General features: G+C 39.0%; 3 protein-coding genes across 4 annotated transcripts; 2 read left to right on the top strand and 1 right to left on the bottom strand.

The window, feature by feature from the left end:
• Window positions 1–532: 532 nt before the first annotated feature.
• Window positions 533–4,322, top strand: LOC118221479 (sarcoplasmic reticulum histidine-rich calcium-binding protein-like). The gene is made up of 6 exons (XM_035406598.1): window positions 533–1,793; window positions 2,813–2,913; window positions 3,020–3,088; window positions 3,427–3,481; window positions 3,618–3,654; window positions 3,953–4,322. Exons 1-6 carry the CDS (start codon window positions 965–967, stop codon window positions 3,975–3,977), a joined length of 1,116 nt encoding a protein of 371 aa, XP_035262489.1. The 5' UTR covers window positions 533–964; the 3' UTR covers window positions 3,978–4,322.
• A 1,317-nt stretch (window positions 4,323–5,639) lies between these two features.
• On the top strand, window positions 5,640–9,725 carry LOC118220218 (zinc finger protein 271-like). Of its 2 annotated transcripts, XM_035403965.1 has the most exons (4): window positions 5,640–5,773; window positions 6,273–6,306; window positions 6,539–7,947; window positions 8,140–9,725. In XM_035403965.1, exons 2-4 carry the CDS (start codon window positions 6,301–6,303, stop codon window positions 9,353–9,355), a joined length of 2,631 nt encoding a protein of 876 aa, XP_035259856.1. In that variant the 5' UTR covers window positions 5,640–5,773; window positions 6,273–6,300; the 3' UTR covers window positions 9,356–9,725. The 2 variants fall into 2 exon arrangements, with proteins under 2 accessions (XP_035259856.1, XP_035259857.1); XM_035403966.1 differs by lacking the exon at window positions 6,273–6,306.
• A 2,749-nt stretch (window positions 9,726–12,474) lies between these two features.
• Window positions 12,475–17,998, bottom strand: LOC118220261 (calumenin-like). Its single transcript, XM_035404051.1, has 8 exons — window positions 17,912–17,998; window positions 16,963–17,190; window positions 16,522–16,715; window positions 16,115–16,287; window positions 15,673–15,733; window positions 15,492–15,583; window positions 14,721–14,828; window positions 12,475–13,650 (listed from the first exon to the last, which is right to left on the bottom strand). Exons 2-8 carry the CDS (start codon window positions 17,178–17,180, stop codon window positions 13,543–13,545), a joined length of 954 nt encoding a protein of 317 aa, XP_035259942.1. The 5' UTR covers window positions 17,181–17,190; window positions 17,912–17,998; the 3' UTR covers window positions 12,475–13,542.
• Between the last annotated feature and the right edge of the window lie 4,720 nt (window positions 17,999–22,718).

The following is a 22,718-nucleotide window of genomic DNA, read 5'->3' as shown; positions in this document are numbered from 1 at the left end:
TGACCTTCCAGCGTGTCAAAGTGCAACTCATTATGTGCTCCAGGAATGTCCATCTGTGACAGTCCTGGGTATGAACTGGCTGTTTGATAGATTCCCAGCCAAATGTTGGGGATTAGGAGCACATTTATGCACGTGTGAGGGTGTGTGTGAATGTGTGCTCGCCCATATCTATCTACACACACATACACTTTTTCCGGCATGCTTGTTGCTCTCCTTCACTGGTTGGAACTCTCCTTCTCCACCCCTGAAATAGCCACACTGATCTGTCATGTTACCTTTCTTCAGTATATGTCCACCCCTCTGTATGTCTCTAGAGTTAAACTTGAACAATCATTTATCCTTTCTCCCTTTCTGTCTCTCTCTCTCTGTCTCTCTCTTTCTCTCCCTCCCCCCCCCTCCCTCTCTCTCTCTTTCCCCCTCCCTCCCTCTATTCTCTTTTTCCACACCCGACTGAGTTCGGAACATCATAAGCATAGTCTTTAAACATGTGCTGTTGTCAGTCAACAAAAGTACCCCCCACTTCTCATCTTACCCCCCATTCTCCTGTTCACTGTCTGTGTCATTTTAGTAAGGTCCAAGTCTCGCCACTGGGCACCTATCGTTGGCTGAACTATATAGTCCTATCTTTTTTTTTTCATGAATGCATAAGCTACTGCATAGTGGAACACGAGGCAATATGTTTTTCTGATACTTTGTTCAGTTCCCATTTTTTGAAAAGAAGAGGAATATCTTGAGAGTTGTGCATTGTTTCCACTGGATTTTGGGTGTGGGTGTCAAAATCCTGGGATTTGGATTACGCATATTTAAAAAGGGGGGAGTATATGTTAAATATATGTTTCTCTGTTAGATAAAACAACAGCTCACAGCTGTCGCTGAATCTGTTCTTGTGGATGTACTGGAGCCCTGAAGGATTTTAACCTTCTTTCCCCTTCTCTTTGTTTATCTGCCCACGCTTTGGTCTAATATGGCCTCCTTCAAAACATGGCTGAGAGGGCTGATGCTCATTCTCCTGTGTTCCTTCCAAACACCCCTCACTCCAGTGGTCAGAGCTCAGGAGGAAGCTCTCACTGAAGACCACCTACAAAACCAAGCTGATGAGAGTGAGGAACCAACAGGTGCAGAGCTTGATGATGATAATAACGATGAGGATGATGATGTCGGTGATGATGGAGATATTGGGGAGAGCATAGAAGGAGCTAATGATGACAATTATGATGAAAATGACAGTTATGATGATGGTGATGATGAAGACGTTGATAGTATTGATACAGAGAGTGAAGAGGAAGTCATCAGTGATGATGATCATGATGGGGAGGGTGAAGATGAAACAGCCAGTGATGAGTATGACGACAACAACGATGACGACAACGATGATGAAAATGCCAATGATGGCAGCGATGCTGAAGAGGACATTGAGGAGGAAGATGGTGATCATGATGAAAATGATGATGATGATAATGATAAAGGTGATGAGGAGGAAGATCATGATACAAAAGATGACAATGAAGGTGAAGACAAAGATAATGACAGCAGAGATGATGATGATGACGATGGAGAAGATGCTGCTGCTGATGATGGTGGAGATGATGATGATGATGATGGTGGGCAGGGGGATGATGATGCTGATGATGATGGTGGAGATGACGGTGATGAAGGTGGACAGGAGGATGATGATGCTGACGACACAGAGGAGGAAGATGAACCTGATGCTATGGAAGGTCATGATGAAGATGATGGTGAAAGTGATAAGGATGAGGGTGATGATGTTAAAGATGAACAGCAGGATCAACAAGGTAATTAAAGATTTATATGAAAATCTATTTAATATTTGTTCTGAACTTGGGAATTAACCAGAATAAGGAGGGGATGAGCTTTGCTACTGTGCCTACATATGTTTAAATGTACTGTGCCCATTATTGCCCTTGCGAAATATGAAATACATATCAAAGATTTTGCCATCTTGATTTGTGTAATGATAAAAATATAAGCATTTTGTTTGCACTTAAAATGCATTATTATAAGATAATCCCCTACTGAAGATAATTATAATATAATTCTCTACAGTCCCTACTGAATTCCATTTTACTTTACAACATAATGGATTTCAAAAGCTGTACATGAATCACAATTAATAAAAATCTTTGCACTTTTGCCTTTAAATGTGCATGTGCTTGTGTGTGTGTGTGTGTGTGTGCTGAGCAAGGGCAGAATTGTGGCAAGCATATGTGATTACTGAATACATGCGTGAGAAAATGCTGCTATATAGTACGTGTACCACAGACTAAGTATATAGCAATATTTTGTGTAATTTCCCTCTCTAACCAAAAGCTAACCAAAATACACAGAACTCATCTTCAGTGCGGCAGTGCAGAATTAGTCACACTGTGATTGCTCTTCACCAGGATATCCTTCAGCACAATGTGCCCTCTTGGTATGTGCAATACAATGGCTGGAGTCTGGGTTAGCCATGCTGACCTTCTGAAGCTAAAAATAGAATAGCTGAAAAAAGTAATTATAAATTGTATTAATTTTCTTTAGCCGTGTCAAAAAGTATAGTACTTACTCAGTTGCTTCCATGAGACACTTATAATTTCCAGTCTGTGTCAAAAGGCTTATTTGAAACATAAATATTTCAGTTTCGTCTTCATCAGAAATTCAGGTCAGAGTAGTATTTTATCAGTGATTTTATTGTGGCCTTTTGCTCAGCCTGGCCAAACACAATTTTTGAGAAATGCACTGAAATATATTGGTTAGTAATTTTATGTCTCTGTTTACATCTGTTTTCATCGGATGACCATTATTTTTTTTCCAGATTCCGATGCTGAAGCTGAAGATGGTCATGTAGAGGAAGAGGGCGGTGGTGCTGAACTCCATCGCGCTGGATCCCTTTGTGGCTACTGTTCCTTCTGCGAGGTAAACGCTCAATATAGCTACACCGGTCTCTGTCACTGCCATTTTCCTTAGTGTGCATCCCTCAGTATTTATCCAGAAGTAAAAACAATTACCTTCTCTCTTTCAGCACTGCGATGCCTGTGAAATGTGCCCTTGTCAGGAGGGAGACATGTCAGAACACTGCAAAGACTGTGAAGTGAGTCTGTTTTTGTCACAGTAACCAAACCCAAGCTTGACAAGTTAAATGAACAACATCATCCTGTGTGAGAAAATTGCATGTTGTGAAACTTGTCGACATACAGATCTACGATTCAAATAATGCAGCTGACATGAAAAGTAGCTTTGGCCATAATTAAACGCTGCATCACTACATGCTACATCTTACAAATGAACTAAAAGCAATATTGGTGATTTGTCCTCTTGGGCACTGTATGTACATGACCACAGTAAACATGTGTAAGCAAAGTTTTTCAATGGTGAGCAGGGTGTGAGTCGTGTTGTGTAGGTGTTCACTTTGATTTCATCTTTCTCTAGATGTGCAATGTCTGCTACATCTGTCCTGTACTATGTGACACGGTTTGCAGACCAGGTGAGAAAATTAAATAAAACAATTTGATTTAGAAATGTGCATTAATATTCTAAATATTGTTTTGGCATAGTGCTGTGGGATGACAAATGCATTAACAAATTCCAAGTCCTTAAACTGACCAAGCATTTTTTTTCAGGTGGCTTTCTTGATGTACTAACAGGATCACTCTACCAGTAAGGCACAACTAAGCTACTGAATACACTTTATATACAGTGATCTCCATGATGTTTGGGACAAAGATTTGTCTTTTCTTGGTTTGGCTCTGTACTCCACAATTTTAGATTTATAATCAAACAATTCATGTGTGGTAAAAGCACGGATTCCTACCTTTTACCCCCCCCCCCCCCCCCAAAAAAAAAAAAAAAACACTGTATTCCCTATTCCATCAATACAGGCATTGATTAATGAAAGAACCACATTATTTTGGTGAGATCTGTAGCAGTGAACTCTTTCCTTTCTCTCCTTCAACAGAACAATGGCTGACATCTTTGAATAGCCTGGATACCACTCCATCGCCACCATGTGGCCAAGGCAGGATCTGCACCAATGGGAAATTTGTTGTTAGACTACTTTATCATTACTAGCTATTTTGTTTATTACTTTATTTTTCTGTTACCTTTTGATCTGATTACATCACACATACAAACTGAAAAATTAAATATTATAAAAATATCTAAATTAGTTAATTTTGTATTGTTTTAAAAAGTTTTAGACCCAGTCGCAAATAACAAAAAGATGTGATTAGGCATATTTAAAGTATTATATTGTTGCATGGCAGCAATATGAAATTAGGAATATTCAAAGTATACTGCTGCATGGCAGAATAAAAATGTCAGATTAACTAAATTGTGTTTTCATTTCCATGCTTTATTTTGCTGTGTCTGAGGTAGTGTTCAGATGCAGTAACCATTCCAAATTGATTAAATGATAAAATGCCTTCAAATATCAATATACACTAACCATACTAAACTCTTGACATATATACATAGCATTATAGTGTCCTAGATATAAACCATGATGTTTTGCATGAGGACACATTATCATTGATTATCATTTCACAGTAGTGTTGTTATATACATCATCATAAATAAATATATTTAGAGATTGGATAACATGTTAGCATTATTAAAACTACAGACATATTGTCTTGTAATAAGGAAATGCAATAAGTTGGTTTTCTAAAACCAACTGCGACCATTGTATAATGTAATTAAGAAGACAAAAAAGGGCTATCAAGTAACACATTCTGCTAAAGGTGTTCAGCCTACTCACAGCTTTGAATTCAATCCTGCTGAAGGTAGTAGGTGGCCCCACAGGCCAGTGCTTAATTGTTTGTGGCAGCAAGGGATGGTTTCAGCTTGTATGGTTCATTGGATGCCTGCAACTTCATGTGTGTGAATTATATATGAAATTTAAAACACCAATGCAAAGCTGCGCAGCTTAGCTGGTGAACTGCAGAATGAAAAAGAAGCAATTAACAGCATACGCTAGTTCAAAGTTCATGTGCTACTATGTGCTCTCCAAAATGATGGAGGACATATAGATAAGATGCAATTAGATACTATCTTATATATATATGATAATAAGCAACTGCCAATGGATGTTATTTCAATTCAGGTAGGCCTGACTGTAATTAACTGTAATTAAATACTACACACTGGGCCATACACAGAAGACATTTGACCACACCAGTGCAATTTTTATGTGTCAAGTTTTATGGTCACACTTGACGAAGGCAAAAATGCACAGCAATTATGAACTATCAAAGCTGTGTTATGAAATGCAAAGGATCAGCATAAAACTCAGAGCATAATAGTCTGATAATTATGTGTTGAAACGAATTATTATGAAATTTTAAATAACACCAGCTCACAATACTTAAGCTTCTTAGTATTTTAGCATAATATTTTTGCACATATTAGTATTATGCATAATATAACGCGTTTTGAGAAATTTAAATCTTTAATTCTGTATTAACATTTGAGTTCATTAATACATAGTAATACAAATGATAGTGATACAAAAATGTTTTTTTATTTTAAAAGTCGAACATAATTTTGTTATTGTGGTTTAGTTTGTCAACAGTTAGACCTTAACCGACATACTGTATTTGCCCATAAAACGGAACCTTTAATCACAGCTTCATGGCAACAGGAGACCAAGAAGGGTGACGGACCACCATCCAATCAAGGGGAAATATATAGCTACAGCAGCTATAATCCAGCTATATGACATTTCTTTAAATATATATAATTGGACGAATTGGCTAGCTAACGTCATAGTTCACAAAAGGTAACCATTAACCTAAAGTTGTGAAAGAGTCAGGTAAAACAGTAGAGGCGAATAGCTTCAGTGATTAACTCCGAAGAAATTAAAAGGAAAAGTACTTTATTGCTCGTTGTGAGCTCCAGACAGAATACAGTGGGCTTCAGTAGAGAGCTTGACTTTGCATCACTGGCTTGCCAGCAAGCATGCTAGAAAGCCATTTGACTGGGATTGTTACGTTTGTATAGCTAACACAATGTGAAATATAAAGGACAAATTAGCGACCTAGTTAATGGATTTTTACACAATCACGTATGGTAGCACTATTTGGCATTATCGATAACAGTTAGCTTTTATCTAGCTAGCGACCTAGCTATTTTAGTTTGCTAACAGCTATCGGTTACGAGTTTTCGAAGTGTATCAGAACCTTCACATGTACGTCTGCGTAGTTTGCTGTCTTTGGTGCATGTGAAACAGAAATATGTATTTCAAATAACTTTAATGTTTTCTTTCCGTAACTTACTAGCTCATCTGTCAGACCATCGTAATTGTTTATGCAGGTAATTTGTTTTTAATGACTTAAACCTAATTGTTTAAGTTTAAGCAAATATGTAGGATTTTGTAGCGACAGTTTAACAATTTACGTGCGACTTCTGCTAAATATGTGGTGTTTGTTATGGTTATACTCATTGCCCTGTAAGGAGGAACAGTTGAATCATTTGTACCTGTTATATAAGTTTAAATAATGCTTTTTCTGTCTGAGTTAATACTCTGCAATATTCTGTCTGACAGTGGGAGCATGTATTGAAGAACATTATTCTGGAATATTTAAAAAAAAAAATGGAACTGGTTCACATCAAAGAAGAGCCTTTTGAATATGAATTGGGATTGGAAGTAGAAGAACAATTTCAAGGAGACTCCAAACTGGGTTCTGATGGAAGAACTCAGGAAAGCAGCATATTAGAATTCCCGGAAAAAAATAGGCGTGGATATCGGTCCAGACCAAGAGCTGGCTTTGCAAAGAAAAGATTGCTCAGTTTGGCAAAGCATTTTGATGAAGAGGAACCAAGACGAACTGAGCGGAAAAGTAAAATGTGCCAAAAGGATTATGTCACATTGACTAAAAGCAGACGCCATGATGAGAAAATCCACGGTCCTTGTAAAAGCAGTAGTGCTGTATTAAACAAAGATACTAATGGTGATGTTGGCATTAACCAGCACACCAATGCCACCAGTGTGAAGGAGAAAGTAAAACAAAACCCTAATATAAACATAATTTACAAAGATTGTAAAAGCATCTCTGATCATAAGGTTAACAGTGACCAAAGCAATCATTTGAACTCTATTGATGAAATGGACCCTTCAGTTGGTAACAGTCTCATTAACTGTGAGAACCTAAACCCAGAAATAAATATAGAAACTGCTCAGGAGAGTGTAGCTGATCCTGTGTTTGACAGTTCGCAGATAATTACAGTCAAAATCAAAGAGGAAGAATATAATAGTGAATTTGAAGGCGGGGAACAAACAGGAGAGGACATGTCTGGGAACAAAAGTGAAGAAAAAACTATTCTACCCACCATCCCCAAATACGGACGAAGGGACAAGATCCATCCATGTTTAGTTTGTGGTAAAGTTTTTGACAGATCGTACAATTTGAAGCAGCACAGTAGGGTCCACACAGGTGAGAAGCCATACAGCTGTCCGCTCTGTCTAAAAACATTCACCCAGTTGGGCTCTCTTAATAAACACAAGCATAGCCACAGTGGGGACAAACCATTTCTTTGTCCCATCTGTCTTAAGACATTTGCCAATTCCTACAGTTACAAACGACACCAGCAAATACACGCTGGAAAGCGACCGTGCTTCCTGTGTACCGTCTGTGGGAAGAGCGTCAGCACGGAGGGCAGTCTAAAAAAGCACCAGAGGACTCACTGCGGTGCAAAATTGTACTGCTGTGCCTGGTGTGGTATGACCTTCAGTCAGTCTGGGGACCTCAAAAAACACCAGCAGGTGCACGCGAGAGGGAGGCTGTATCACTGCGTTCGGTGCAGCAAGACTTTCAGTCGGGAGGAAAACAAGAAGTCGCACCTGTGTGTTTTGCCCACTGGGCAATATTCCCAGTGTGGTGAGCGTTTTTGCTCCGAGAATACTTTGAAAGGTCATCTTAAGGATCACTGTGGACAGCCAGTGAGATGGAAGAGGTAAGAATGAACATTGTGTACAGTGTATGTGATGTGTAGATGGGCTACCCTTTCTGCTAGAAGAATAGTGCATTCACAAAATGGTATTTCACGGCTGTGGGATTGCGTGTGTATGGACATTGAGGGTACAGTCACTTGAGTTATGGTTAATGCTCAAAGCCTGCATGCCTTAACATGCTTTTGTGTGTTCAGTCTAAACAGCAAGGCAGGTGAAAAGTTGGACAAGGACGTGGGAAGCGGCTCGCCATTCGCAGTTTTCTCCATCCAGATTAAAGAGGAAGAAACGGGAGCAGAGAGTCATCTCGAGGAGGAAGAACTGTTTGAAACGGAGAAGTCTGATTTCGGCGAGGCAGGAAAACATACTAGAACTCAAATGCTCCTTTCCAATAAACCTCGAAAGAACCGTTTTGGAAAATTACAAAGCTGTGAGACACAGTCTGTGTGTACTGAAGCAGAGAGGCCGACTCCCCAAACTGGGGAAGTTAGTCCTCATTCAGTATCAAGATGCAAATCACAGAAGCGTAGTCACAGTGCTGATCCAGCGCCTGATGTGCCCCATTCCCTAGTGCTTGGCCGCCGGTCACCTTCCCCTCCACCCTCCCCACCTTCCCCTCCACCCTCTCCACCTTCCCCTCCTCCCAATCTCCTCATGTCTTCCCTCTGCTCCCCTGATAAAATACACACGCCCCCCTCATGTCCCTCACCAGCTGTATCTCCTCTCTCTCCGATAGTCAGGTCCTTCCCCCAGCCTTCCTCTCAACCCCCGAAGCCGCACCCTTGCCCGTCTTGTCACAAGTCTTTTTCCTGTGTGAAAAACCTGCGCAAGCACCAGAGGATTCACTCTGGACGTGGAGTGTTTACCTGTCCCACCTGTCCGCTCAGTTTCCTGGCCGAGGGCAACCTCATCACGCACATGAGGGTGCACACAGGTGAACGTCCCTTCATGTGCAAAAATTGCCCAAAAACATTTATGAGGAAGTCTGATTTAAAAACGCACTCAAAATTGCACTCTGGTCAGAACCTTTTCACATGCTCTTACTGTGCCAAGTTCTACACATCTAATAATGACTTAAAGAGACATTTGCTTGTTCACACTGGGGAAAAACCATACAGCTGCCCCTGCTGCTCTAAGAGATTTAGGCAGTGGGGTCATGTAAAGGTACACATGCGTGTCCACACAGGAGAGAGACCTTACTGCTGTTCACAGTGCGGAAAGAGCTTCAGCACTGGCTCCAGCCTGAAGCTCCACCAGCGCATTCACACCGGAGAGAAACCCTACTGCTGTACTCAGTGTAACCGGCTTTTCACCAGGCTGTCTCACCTGAGATTGCATCTGAATACACATACAAAGTGGGAAGGAAGGACCAATGGGATGTCTGTGGCTGCACCTTTAGTGGAAAAGGAGTGAGTCATTTAAAGAAACAAGTATTCAGCTGTTGGATATAATGTATTTAAGTACTGAAGTGTTGAGGAGGGCACTTTCTGGTCAAAAACTGCATTTTTAAAAGATATCGTTCAGTCAACAGTCACTTGACAGCAAGTAGCAAGATACCCTTTTTGTCTTGGAGAACCACAGGCTTGACTTGATATCGCATTATACAGTGTGTTTTAGTATGCTGTAGTGTAGTGAGCCATACTTACACTATGTTTGATAGTTGAATGTTACTATAGCTAGCTTTGTTAATGGTTTGTCTCCACAGTCAGTTAAGTTAAGAACTGAATGGTATTAGAAATGGGTGATTTGCCTTTTTCTGAATAAATTTGAAGAATGAACAAACCCTTGAGACTGAAAGTGTAATTGGTGTTCTGTGCTATGTGTGATAAACCGCTGTGGATAAGTCACGGTGCGATCAAAAGGAGAAAGACAAGATTCAAAGCCCATGCAGCATTATGTTGACTGTCAAGCAGGAGTTCTAGTCTATGTGTGTGCTCCATCCAAGTTTTGTACAGTGTAATAATTTGGGTAGAAGTCAGAACAAGTTGCAGCAAGTTGCATTGCTATTTGTACACGTGATTACATTTTATAATGTGGTGAATAAGGAATGGGTACTTCTGAATGTAACAGTTGTGATCGTACCTTGAGCCTACTATTTGCATAGTTTCTTTGATAATGCAATTCAAATTGAATTATTGTATTTTTAAAATTATCCTTAATTAACATACATAGCTATTATAACTAACCTAATAATTAATTAATAACCAAGTTAATTAACCAACACAATGGGAGTTTGTAGTGGCAAGGAACAATTTGCCTAGTCCTGCCAGAGGAAGGGGGGGGGGGGGGGGGGGTACTAGCTTTCTCCTAAAGTACTGTTTGTACTGGACAGGCATACTTATCAGGTTTCGTGTGTGTGCAATTGACATAATTAACATAAAATGGGTAAGTGTTTCACAAATGCCTTCGTACATTCATATGTGGTGTCTGTAAAATGTTGTTATTGAGTTGAGTTCACGCTTCTTCCAGCTCTTTGCTCTGTAGGGCTGCTAGCTACACACGCAACTGACATGGGTGGGATTCAATACTAGGACAGCAACGTGAGATATGAAGATTGTATTATCTTCCACCTCATTCACTGACACAATGCAGAATGTTGAATTGGACTAGCCAGCAGAGTTCCTCCACGCAGTCCGGGATTATAAATAATGGAGCCTGTTCTCTCTGGTGGTGCAGTATAATTATAGTTGAGCTTTCTGAATGGTATGCCTGCATGAGGGCATACAGATACTGAGCAGCATGCTCACCTTTCCACAATCAGTGGACTTGTTCCACAGGATGCAGTGTTAAATACTGTGGTACAGAGTGAGGTGACAATTGAGCATAAGGTATCGGAGACTTACACTGGCTGTAACATTGCCTGAGACTAAAGACCTAACCATGCCACATTTTGTCAAATTAATGTTTTGCAACAATCCGTAACCTAGTCTTTAAGTTGTGCTGTGTGAAATTCTGTGTGACCTTCTGTTGTCAAATCTTGGTCACACAGAGCAATTCTAACAGGAAAGGTGAACAAAAGACAGTTTGTTTGTACAGATTAGCGTCTTGCAGGTATTTTATGCTTCTAGGAAAAAACTTTTTTTTTTAAATTGCAGCTGTGTTTAGCTTGTATGAACTTGAATGGAAATGACAGCATGGACCTGCATATGTCTTCTTACACGTGCCTGGAAGGCAACATACTAACCCTCCAAACCTACTCTCATACAGATGCTAGATTTAAAAAAAAAAGTTTGTTCACATATAATGGTGCTGGAAATGTCTAGACATAGTGAAAAATTCAATTGTTCAGCCACAATGTGATGATTGCCAATGCATTACTAAATGGGGGAAGATATTTTATAGTAAAAATGCAAAATGTTAAAAATGCACATGCTAAAAACTTATAATTTAAAATATTTATGCTTTGGATATACCTTTTTTGCTGTTATACTTTTGTTCATTTCTTCATTACTTTCTTTTTGAAAACAATGAATACCACTCCTAAATACCACTTGCATAACTCATTACAGAAGAACAGCTAATGTGCTATCGTCCACCATTCTTCTAATGGTGACTGACCACAGAATCTACAAAACCGTGAACACTTACTGCACGTGGTAATGTGACTGTCTGCATTGCAGGGGAAGCTGAGAACACACAAACAAGGCTTGAATCACACTGGAATCAGATCATTGTTCCTGAGTACTATGACATTCAAAGAAATCTGTGTGGCTGTCCAGCAATTTATCAACACGCTTTCCTCCTGGTGAATGGATCAGGTTCAGGTCCATTGCAGACTCAGTTCAAAGACAACATGCTTGCAGGTTGTGATGTTACTGCCTTGCAATTAGAAATGGGTTCATAGCGGGCAATTGGGTGAGGTGGTGTCTTAGAATAATGAACACAAGAGAACACAAGAAACAGAAGACCCATGCGGCTTTGAGGGGCTGTGTTTGCTCAGCCCTGGAATACACAGTCATCCACCAGATGGCACCCTGAATTCACCGGCAACTTAAACATCTGTGAATATAGCCACTGATTGAATATTGTCTCGTCTTACCGCAGTACAATAACATTGTCCATTTATAACAGATAAAAATGAGACTAGAGTCTGAATATAGTTTGCACACAGTTTGTGTGATAGGCAAATTACAGTAATTAAAATAATAGGTGTACAATAGTAAAAGACTGACAGTTCCTATTCTGTCAATGAGAAACTTTCACAGCTTCTGGAATGTTCATATTCTTCAAATATGCAACAGATGTGTGGCACACTAAGGTCCTGATTTACTAAATGACCTTTACTGATTTACTAAGACCTTTAGTGTGTGCAAACCCTTCTAGCACATGCAAAACTGATAACCAATGATTAGTGCAGAACAAATATCAGTTTTCTGTGTGGCAAAATGTTTTGAACATGCTAAAGGTCTTAGTAAATAATTTCAAGGCCGGTATGCAATATAATTTTTATCACACTATATTGTATCGGTAGTTAAAAATGGTGGAACTGTATATTGTCACATTAAAAAATGGCAATAATAACAAGACAATACAATGATTAGAAAACATGGCTTTATTAGGATGTCAATGAGGAAATTATGTCAGCCATCGTCATTCCTAAAAACACAATTATCCTTTGATCTTTTGATTTAAACAGTGGAAATTACCCTGTGACCTTCTGGTTTTCTCTTCATTCTAATTCCTTTCTGTGTAGAAAATGTAGATTTAAAAAGAAACAACATTCTTCTCTTTCCTCTGTCTCTCTAATATAGAAAATCTAAACATTCTCACTTTGCCATTTATTTATAAAAGGTCTGATCTACCATATCTCCAACCAAAAGATCCTGGGAAATTTCAATGATTCCGAATGAACACCTGGTTTTAAAATACACCAGTCGACAATGACAGTTCATGACAGTATAAATACAACCCTAAACCCAATTCTCATCATGGCTGAAATAGTGCTGCAAAATTTCTTGTTAAATTATGGTAAACAATCGCATATAATTCTTATAAGTATTAATGTGGAAGAAATGTTTTGGACAGAATCTTGTTTTGAGAAAGTGTACAATTTCATAACATTTGTGGTATTTCCAAAGGTAAATGCATCGCATCAAGGTGATACAATAATGTGAAGGTACAGTATATATCAGGAGGACAATTAGTGCCACATGAGAAACTCTGTTTTCACCCAAACAGATATAATATTTAGACAAAATATAATATGTCTGGATGAAAATACATGGAACACTGGCAGTGCACATGCATTCTAGTGTGAGGCAAAGTGTAGTTAAGAAAAAGAATGAGGTGCAATCAAGTAATTTTTTTACAAAGTAGTAAGGTTCAATGTATCAGCTTGTGATATTACAATTATCATAATACTTCAGCCAGTTTTGATGCTGGCCTACGTTCATTATCACAACTATCCAAAAATGTCTCAAATTGAAGTTACAGTATTATGTAACAGCAGCGATTATTTATCAAATCTTTGCTTAATGTTTACCATAATTTAAAACCACTCCAATATTTGCTTCCAGCAAGAAACTCAGAAACTTTGAACCATACCCTACCTACCCTCCATAAATGACAACCCAAATCTATGCCCATGTCCTCAGATGACATCAGAGCTCATCGTGTTTCTTGGTGAGGTCCTCTCCATAATTGGTTGCTTGGCTTCCAACAAACATGTTCCAGTTTGCCAAAACCTCCTTCTTGGTAAGTTTTTCATCCTGCTCAGCCAATCACGGCACAAACAGGAGCAAGGTAAGCAGTCCCGCCAACCACGTTGAGATCACAATGAGCATTTACAGAGAGAGAGATGATTGTAGGTCATTAGAAAAATGATCAATCAAAACCAATTAATCAATCACTAACAGCGAAAGTTTTACAGCAAGCCTTATGAAGCCTTATTGTTAGCTGCTATGAAGCCTTATGAAGCCTGTGTCAATTGTAAATCATAGCTCAGTCAAATGAACTTTAGATTGTATCTAATACATTTCAGGTGACCCGACAGCTGCAATGATTTTGCTTAAATTTTTCATATCACTGGGCCCTGTGCTTTCATTGTGTGTGTTTTTGAGGGAGTTTAGTTGTATTTCAGTCTCCCAGCACCAAAATAATGATACATCCTCCTACTGAAATTACCTGTTCAGCACTCACAATCACCATGCTGATTTACTTCAATCATCCCGATTAATCATTTAATTATTAATTCTATGTTGATGTGCACTGAGCCACAGATGTGCTTGTGATTACTGAATAATCTGATAATACCTGATTAGCTGTTTTCAAGGAACCAATGGCACACGGAACAGTGGAATAGTGGAAAAACACATTTTACATAATGTCTTCCATCAAGGATTGTGTTGTAAAATCTTGTTTCTGCAAATACTTTACACCCATCTTTTGCTATCTGACACATACAGTTACTCTTCAAATATGTTAGATTACACCACACTCATTATGACTGGCCTTCTTTGGCTTCCCCCAAACTGCCTTGGTCTTCAACTATAGCAGCTGGCGCTACAGACATTGATTTTCAGGTCCCAAAGTCCCGTCAGTGAAAATGCAGGGCTCAACATGGCACATTAACACATTTATGCAGAATGGTTAATTGGCTTCTTTATCAAAACTTTTTGCTGGGGAGATACTCCCACCACACTGATAACTCTCATCTTGAATTTGCGAGTTTGGGAAAGAAAGTCACCCATGGAGACGGCTGCCACAAAGTGTTAGCTCAGTTGTTTCACAGGTATGACGTGAGTTACGTGGGCGAGTTAAAGTAGAAAGGTAAATGTACCTTGTCCGTGTCTGTCTCGTGAATGAGATGTTTAGCTTCATTGTCTGCATGGTCAATCTCTCCAGGGAGGACCCACTGAGCCACCTCAGCAGCATCTAGGGTCCCATCCTGACAAAGATAATGGTGTTGTTAAGGGGAAGTAAGAGATATGATCCAACATGGGTGTGGGAAGACTAGCTGCTCACCACAGTGAATCAACACTATGAGCAATATCAGAGAGTTTTTCCTCAAAACTGCACATACACAAACGTATCAGTGAAAATGAAAAACAAATATAAGCAACTACATATTAAAAAGAATCATGTAAATTTGAATTGCCCTGAAATGGAATGAAAGGATAATCTCACCAAAAATGTTGCATGTTATTAATTGTTGTTAATATGCTGTGCTTAACCTTAATGTCCTTAGGTACTCGGTGGGTACAAAATATTCACTATTTTAATAAGTATGTACTATCATGTAGTAGTAGCTTTTTGTTGATGCATTCTTCATCACTTAAATATTAAATTATAAATTTATGGTGAGGGTACCCTTTAACACAACACAGGTATATTATAATATACTGTATAATGGTAACAGTGTGGTATAATGATTAGGAAACTGTGCTTGTAACTGTACAACCCTAAGCCCAACCCTAAAGTAGGCTTATTTCCCAAATGAGGTGCTGTATACTTAACCTGAATAGTTTGGATAAGAACATCTTAATTTACTAATGTACTGTAATTATCTTATTTATGTGTTACTGCACTCTTTAATAAAAATTAGAAATACCTTGTTCACATCTCTGAACTCTGCAAAATGCTTTTTTTCAGTCTGAACCCAGTCTGGCTCACTCTCCCCATGCTCTGGAGCGAACATGTCACCTAAAAGCAAGGAAATATTGTATAACAAATTAGGAAATTGAATCTTTTTACCAGGATATAGGATAGAAAGCAATGGTAATGTGTCTTGCCTATATATTCTTCCAAGTTGATCAACCTGTCGCCATTCTTGTCAATGTCCTCTATTGTTTCCTGTAGAGGAAAATTCAGCATTTTTTAAGCATTTCCATTGATTCTGTCACTGACATTGCTTTGCATACAGTGTCATGAAAAACAATTTGCCCTCTTCCTGATTTCCTGTTTTTGCAAATTTGTCACGCTCAATGGTATCAGATCTTTAGATAAAATGTAATATTAGAATGTGTTTTGTGTTAACTCAGTTTCCTTGTGTCTAATAATACATTTTATCGAAAGATCTGAAACCACTGGTTGTGACTAATATGCAATAATAGAGGAAATCAGGAAGGGGGCAAATACTTTTTCATGGCACTGTATATTGCGCCAGTGAAAATGAGCTTTTAAATCCAGTCCAGTATATGTACTTAACCAGCATCATCCCACTCTTCTACTCACCGCTACAACAACGTCCTTCATGTGATCATACTCTTCAGGATGCAAGAAGGCTGTAAACTCCTCCTTAGTTGCTATGCCATCACCATTGACATTGGCGCTTTTAAATCTCCTTTCATCCCTGGCCAACATGGCCTTGTAGCTGGCCTTGTCATCAACATCATCAAACTCCTCATCTGAAACAGCCAGGTTTGTACATGTGTTCATGTGAACTTTTGAAATGCAGCAGATTACACTGAAGGTAACTGGGTTAATTTAATATTTGTCCTCAGAGTGTACAGTGTAGACAAATGATGAACCATTTTCTCCTGTACTTTTATCTCCCTCCCCATCTTTCATACTCAGTTCACTAAATCTTTGCTCGTCCCTCTGCAGTAGTCATTTTCTCTCTATTTCATCCACATACTCACTCAAGTAATAGCCATAGGTAGTGTTCTTGTACTCTTCCCAGGAGACCAGTCCATCCTTGTTGAGGTCATACTCATGCCAGTGCTTGTTCACATTCTCCTCGATGTACCTCCTCTGCCTGTGTTTGATCCAAACGTGTAGCTCTCCGTGGTTGATGTAACCGTCACTGTTTGTGTCGATGCGGTCCACTATCTTTCTGTCAGAGAACAGAGGAATAAGATTAAATGGAACATACACGCACCTGGACATTTCAGTGCATTTACACTGGGGAACAGAAAAAGAATCAACTCAGTCCTGCATACAGTATGTCTATATCTGAACAAAAGTCTGCAATTATGATTATTATTTTTATTGTCGTATAAAATTTGTTCTGAGAGGTAGTGAAGTACAGATTCACCTGAGGCATAGTGCACTAAGGTAACAGAAGAACAGTGCAATTTTACCCTAGTCTCTCTTTGCTCTCTTCAGGGGTCAGCTGATCAAAGGTCTTCGCTTCCTCTTTCCCAAGAAAAGCCTCATGGTCATACTGGTAGCCCTGTGAGTCGTCATGTTTGTGGTCACTCAGGTCACTGTGGTGATGCACCCGCTTCTCTTGTGTAGGCACGGCAACTGTCACAGCCAGACATATTGCCACTGTCCATAGAAACTGCATCAGCACCATAGTTGCTCTTCTGCAAAAGTAAAATACAGCTGTACTTCACTGTAATTGCAAATGAGTTAAATGAATGTTTTGCCACCTATCTGTTACGTGAATGGTGAATTTATCAAATATTAAGGTTTCCAACAGGATAACATACCTTCATTTTACCAACAAAGGCACTAAAGCCAACGTTTGAACCTTTAGATTTTTACTTCTCACGAAATATTAGTGAAAAAAAAAAACAATGTATAATTGTAATTACAATCATTTCGACGTGTAACGACAAATCAATGTCCGTATCAAGGATGCAAAATTTAGTGATAGTGTTTTGCTAATGGACCAAATATATTCAAGATATAATATTCCAGTTCATTTCCTCTATCTAAATAACGAACAGTCAGCTAACATTTTATCCGTTACTTTTCTGTGATTTATCTTTATATAAAAAAAGAGTAGCCTACCTCGTGATTTCTTACAGCGAACTACACCCATAAAACCATTCAGTTCACTGCAGTATACATTTATAAGACAGCACAGTCGGTTAACAAGCAAAATAAACTTCCATTCTTTTCTTTACCGCAGATGGCAAAAGCTAAAACTTCAACTGCCGTAAAACTTTGGTCAATAAGATGTGAATACCCATCATGTCTGACAATTAAAGCAATTACATTTTGAGAATGCATACGTCATTATAGAAGAATGAATTTCTTGTAGGCTATTGATAATTAAAAATTTTTAAAATAAACTCTTACCAATTTTTCTTGAAACACTTCGAAACTTCTTAAAATCTCAGCCTTCTTCAGGGTAAGACCTGGCAACGCGTTCCCTGTAAATTGTACTGTACGGAAGGCGGTCCCATCTCTTTGATTGACCAACAGAATACACGGTGCGAGAAGTCATAGCCAATAACTGCAAAGAAGGGAGCAGCGCAGAGCAAGACACGAGTTACTATTGGTTTTGAAGCGCCACGTTGACACGCGGACGAGCAGGGAACAACGCCGACCCTGGGGGCGCGCATGAAACAATCCAGCAATGGTGGTTTGGGTTATGTTTAAGTCAGATTAATGAGAATGTTTACGAATTCTTTTGTACTCGTGTGTGTGTGTTTCTCTATGTGTGTAAAATCTTTGGCAGATAAAATGAAAAATTATGTTTTAATATAGTTTTCATTTACATTCATAGGAGAACATAACCTTAGATAACCTGTTCTGTTCTAATTACAACCATCCATTACCTAACCCGCTTATTCCTGGTTTGTGTGTGTGTGCGTTTGTGTGTGTGTGTAAAATATTCACACACAGATAAAATTTAAAATTTTGTTTTCATACAGTTTCAATTTACATTCATTGGAGAACATAACCATCCATCACCACTTACATGATAGTGAAGCTATAAAACAACATCATGAACAGATATGCTTTGCTTGAATACACTGGGAATCTTAATTATCATGAAGATATAATTACTATTCACCAGTGCAATTAATACCTATACAGTTCATATGAAACACAACAGGGAGGGTCAATGCTGATCAACACTTATTATCAGCAACCAATTTAGACCCAAGAAACCAGGTAGACTGAGTAAACCAGAATAATACACTGCGTTAACGGGAAAACCAGCATAACCTGTGGCTCTCTAGGAGCAGGTGCTCTACATGATAACAATGTAAAATGCATTTATGAATATGAGTTGATGCTGAATACTAATGTTGACAGCTTATTTGTAGAGCTTTAATAGCCATTTTCCTCATTCTATGACCTCTATAAATGTAATTTGCATGTCATTTGCTTGTGTGATAAAATCTTGTTTGCTGGAACATAAAAACCTCAATCTCAGAAATTGTCTCACTGGGAGATCCTTTAGATTACTAGGATGGTAGGTTGAAGCTAATAGGAGTGTGTTGTGGTCTGTTTCTTTTCTATAGATGGACGTAGTGAGCTCTTTCTTTATTATAATGGCAAAGAAACATTTATTGTCAGGGCCATAATTCATGGTGAACTTCAAGCTAAGGTCCCTTGAGTTTAACAGAGAATGGAACTCTGGGAGTCTTTTTGGGGGCATCCGAATTAAGGCATGTACCTTCTCTATATAGCAGTACCAGTCCTATATGGGTGGTAAAAAGTGATTGACAGAAGAGTTAAGGACAAAATCACTTTCAAACTTGGCCACATAAATATTTTCTGTAGAGGGCACCAGAGCTGCACCAATCGCCACACCTTTTATCTGTTTATTATAGTTATTTTCAAAATGAAACAAGTTATTCTTCAAGACCAGATCTGGGTCAAATATGTATTTGTTTTGGATTCAGATGCTTTTCTATGCTTTACTGATCTTGTCTGGTGTATTGGAACCAATGAAATACTCCACCTTCTGGTCATATTGGCAGGCTCAGCTACACCAGGCAAGATCAATAGAGCACAGGAAAATATTTTAATCCGAAACAAATACGTATTTTACCCAGGCCTGTTCAAGACTATCACTGCCAGTTTGGGAAGGAATATATTGGAGGCAGGTGCTGTATGTCTATTGGTAAGTAGGACTTGGGTCATTGCCTCAATTGCGTCAGAGTGGGGAATGTTGGTGTATAAGAACTCAATGTCAAAAGTAAAGCACTTTCCTCACCCACATACCAAAAAACTAATTCCATTGTCCACCTTGACTACTTGTGCAGTGTACATGCCAAAAACTGTACATCGGCAAGATGTCGCACCCCCTCAAAATCCGCATTGCTAAACATAAAAGCAGCATTAAGAGAAATGATGAATCTCGTATGCTTGCAGTCCATTACAAACATACCATTTCCCAATTTCGTATCTGGGCCATTGAAAAAGTCTTGCCATCACGCTGAGGTGGAGATTATGAAGATTCTCCTGGCAGATTCTCCAGGCAGAGACACACTGGATTAATCACTTAAACACAGTAGCTCCTAATGGCCTTAATGAGTCTCTGGATTTACAATGTTTCTATTAACGTCCTTAATTACTGTATAGGTGCTATTGTAAGGAATTTAACTTCTGAGATCAATAAATGGTGCTATGGGTCTTTAGACCAGATATATAATTTCATGGGCACAGAATACTTTAGCTTCTCTGTTTAGATTTTTCTTTAAAAATAGCCAATTAAAAAGATAAGGAAACAGTAATGTAAGTGGACTAATTTTGATCAATAAAGGATTACTTTTTATAATTGTTATCTTTTGATACCACTTTGAAATTTTCAAACACTTTTATCAATCCCTATGGCATCTCCAAGGTTCTTGGCTACATTTCAATGTAAAGGCAAGAGGATATATACTACAGCAGTCACCTGTACGTGTTATGAAGGTTCGTATTGATATTTTAAAAATTGACTTAATTCTGGAAGGTTAATCAAGTGAGCCACTGAGCGAGAGCAATGAGAGAGCAATGTTTTCACACTTTCACTTACCCAAAGTGTACCTAGTGCACCTAGTGTAAAACAATTTCCAATAAATTCTTTTTTGGCTATTTTCAAAATACAATTTTATGCATGGGTTGAGTTAAATAACTCACCACAAACAGGAACAATATGCTATTTCCTCTAAAACTTCACATGTTGTTTCTTTCTGTTTAACTCTTCCCAAGTTCTCTCATTGTTCCCTCTCTGTCTGCTGATATATATATTTTTAGATTATTATATTTATTGCTGTATGCTCAAATACCCCCCCACCCCAATCAGTATAACCCACTTCAATATCCATTCTCCTACCTCTCTTTTCCCCCACTGTTCCTCTCAATGCCCCTTTACCATCTCTCTCTCTCTCTCTCTCTCTCTCTCTCTCTCTCTCACTCTCTCTCTCCCCCCCCCCTCTCTGGCTCTTCCTTTGCCTCAGGCTCTGTGTCTAGTTTCACAGAGCAATTGAAGGTGACAGGGGCAGAGAGAGGGAGAGAGGGAGAGAGGGAGGGATGGAGGGAGGACACGTCAGTGTCGCCTGGGGCTACACAACAGTGGAGAAAGCGAGGGAGAGATAGAGGGAGCAGGAAGGAAAGACAAAGAGGGGGAGGGAGAGAATTCAAAAGTGTTGTTAACATGGAATAAAAAGAGAATGAAACAGAGTGAGAGGAGAGACAGAGTGAAGTAGAGATCAAAAAGTAACAGAGAGAACTTTATCTAAATAAATAAATGTTTGAATGTAATATACTGGCATTTGTATTGCCCCCTCCAAAATCTCTGCACTAATGTGTTAATATGTTGTTATACAAAAAATCTTCAGCAAATATGCTTATATGCCCCTCCCTCACTGTTTTGTTTTTATTTTAAAGACTTGATGAAAATTTGTCCCGGCATTGTTGCTATGGTGACCGCTCTTCCTCTCCCCCTCCCTCAGCTCATCCCCCCCTCCAGCACTAAAAAGGGAGGGAGAGAGAGGGTGACAGGAATGAACTAACAAGAGACCTGAAAAAAATTGTGCCCTACAGCTACACGACTCGTTGCAAAGGCATACACAGGCACACACAGAAGTACACGCACGCAGAGGCACACACATACACTCAGAGACAGAGACACATGTATGGGACGCAAAGACACTCACACCCCCATATGCTAACATACTCCCACCAAAAAACTCACAGGGCACTATACACTGTACTGGAGAGTCACAGGTAAACATACTCAGACAAACCGATGCAAAAAGGGAAAGAGGGGAATGTACAAATAGCTGCATACTGCAGGTAAAGAGCAAACAAATAATCACACTCATTCTACAGTATATACAATGTTTCTTTTTCCTGTCTCCCCTTCTCCCACTCCTTATCTGCTTTTCTTTTCTCTCACTCTGTTGTTTGTCACTTCTGCCTCTTCTCTCAGGCAATCCTCTGAAGGAAGTGACAGAGAGAGAGAGCAGGAGTGGGAGAGAGAGAGAGAGCGTAGCATCTTGTCAACCGGAAATAAAACAAGTTGGCACCCTCCTCCCCCCATCTCTCCCTCACATTTCCCTGTCCCCCTTTTTTTCTCCTAGACTCTACAGAGATATATTTATACCCCTCTTCCTCGAGTCTCTGATTGTATCTCCACTATACAAACCTATGTGCCTTCATCACTTTCCCAAGTGTGCTTGAATCAGTTTCAGAAACAACATTATTGGTATCCTGTCATTTGTATTGAAAAATGGATAGGATATCTATCATGTTGCAGTAAAGTACATGTTTGCCATGTTTGATTATGGTGCAGTACCACCTTACCCATACCGTACTACATTACTCAATTATTTATTGAGGCTCTCAACACAGAAGTACAGCGCATACAAAATTTTGCATTTTAAATAAAGCCAATGAGCAAACAGTACAGCATAGACCTTAGTTTTGATTAGAAGTGTAGTATAACAGTAAATATACATGAAAAAAATCCTAAGTGCTCTAATTTACAATCATATGCATTAAATATGTTTGTAAACTAAAAAGACCAAAAGAAGCAGCCATTACAACTAAGGAAAATGCAGTATTCTTCCATTAGTTCCATTTGGCTTTTCTTCCATACTGCACTGAGTAAGTATGTAACATTCTGATGTAACAGCACAATATGCATTATCTTACATGGCCA

This window comes from Anguilla anguilla, chromosome 2 (assembly GCF_013347855.1).
Source record: "Anguilla anguilla isolate fAngAng1 chromosome 2, fAngAng1.pri, whole genome shotgun sequence".
Classification (NCBI taxonomy): domain Eukaryota; kingdom Metazoa; phylum Chordata; class Actinopteri; order Anguilliformes; family Anguillidae; genus Anguilla; species Anguilla anguilla.
The sequence above is the reverse complement of the archived record's forward strand: the minus strand, read 5'-3'. Positions and strand labels throughout refer to the sequence as shown.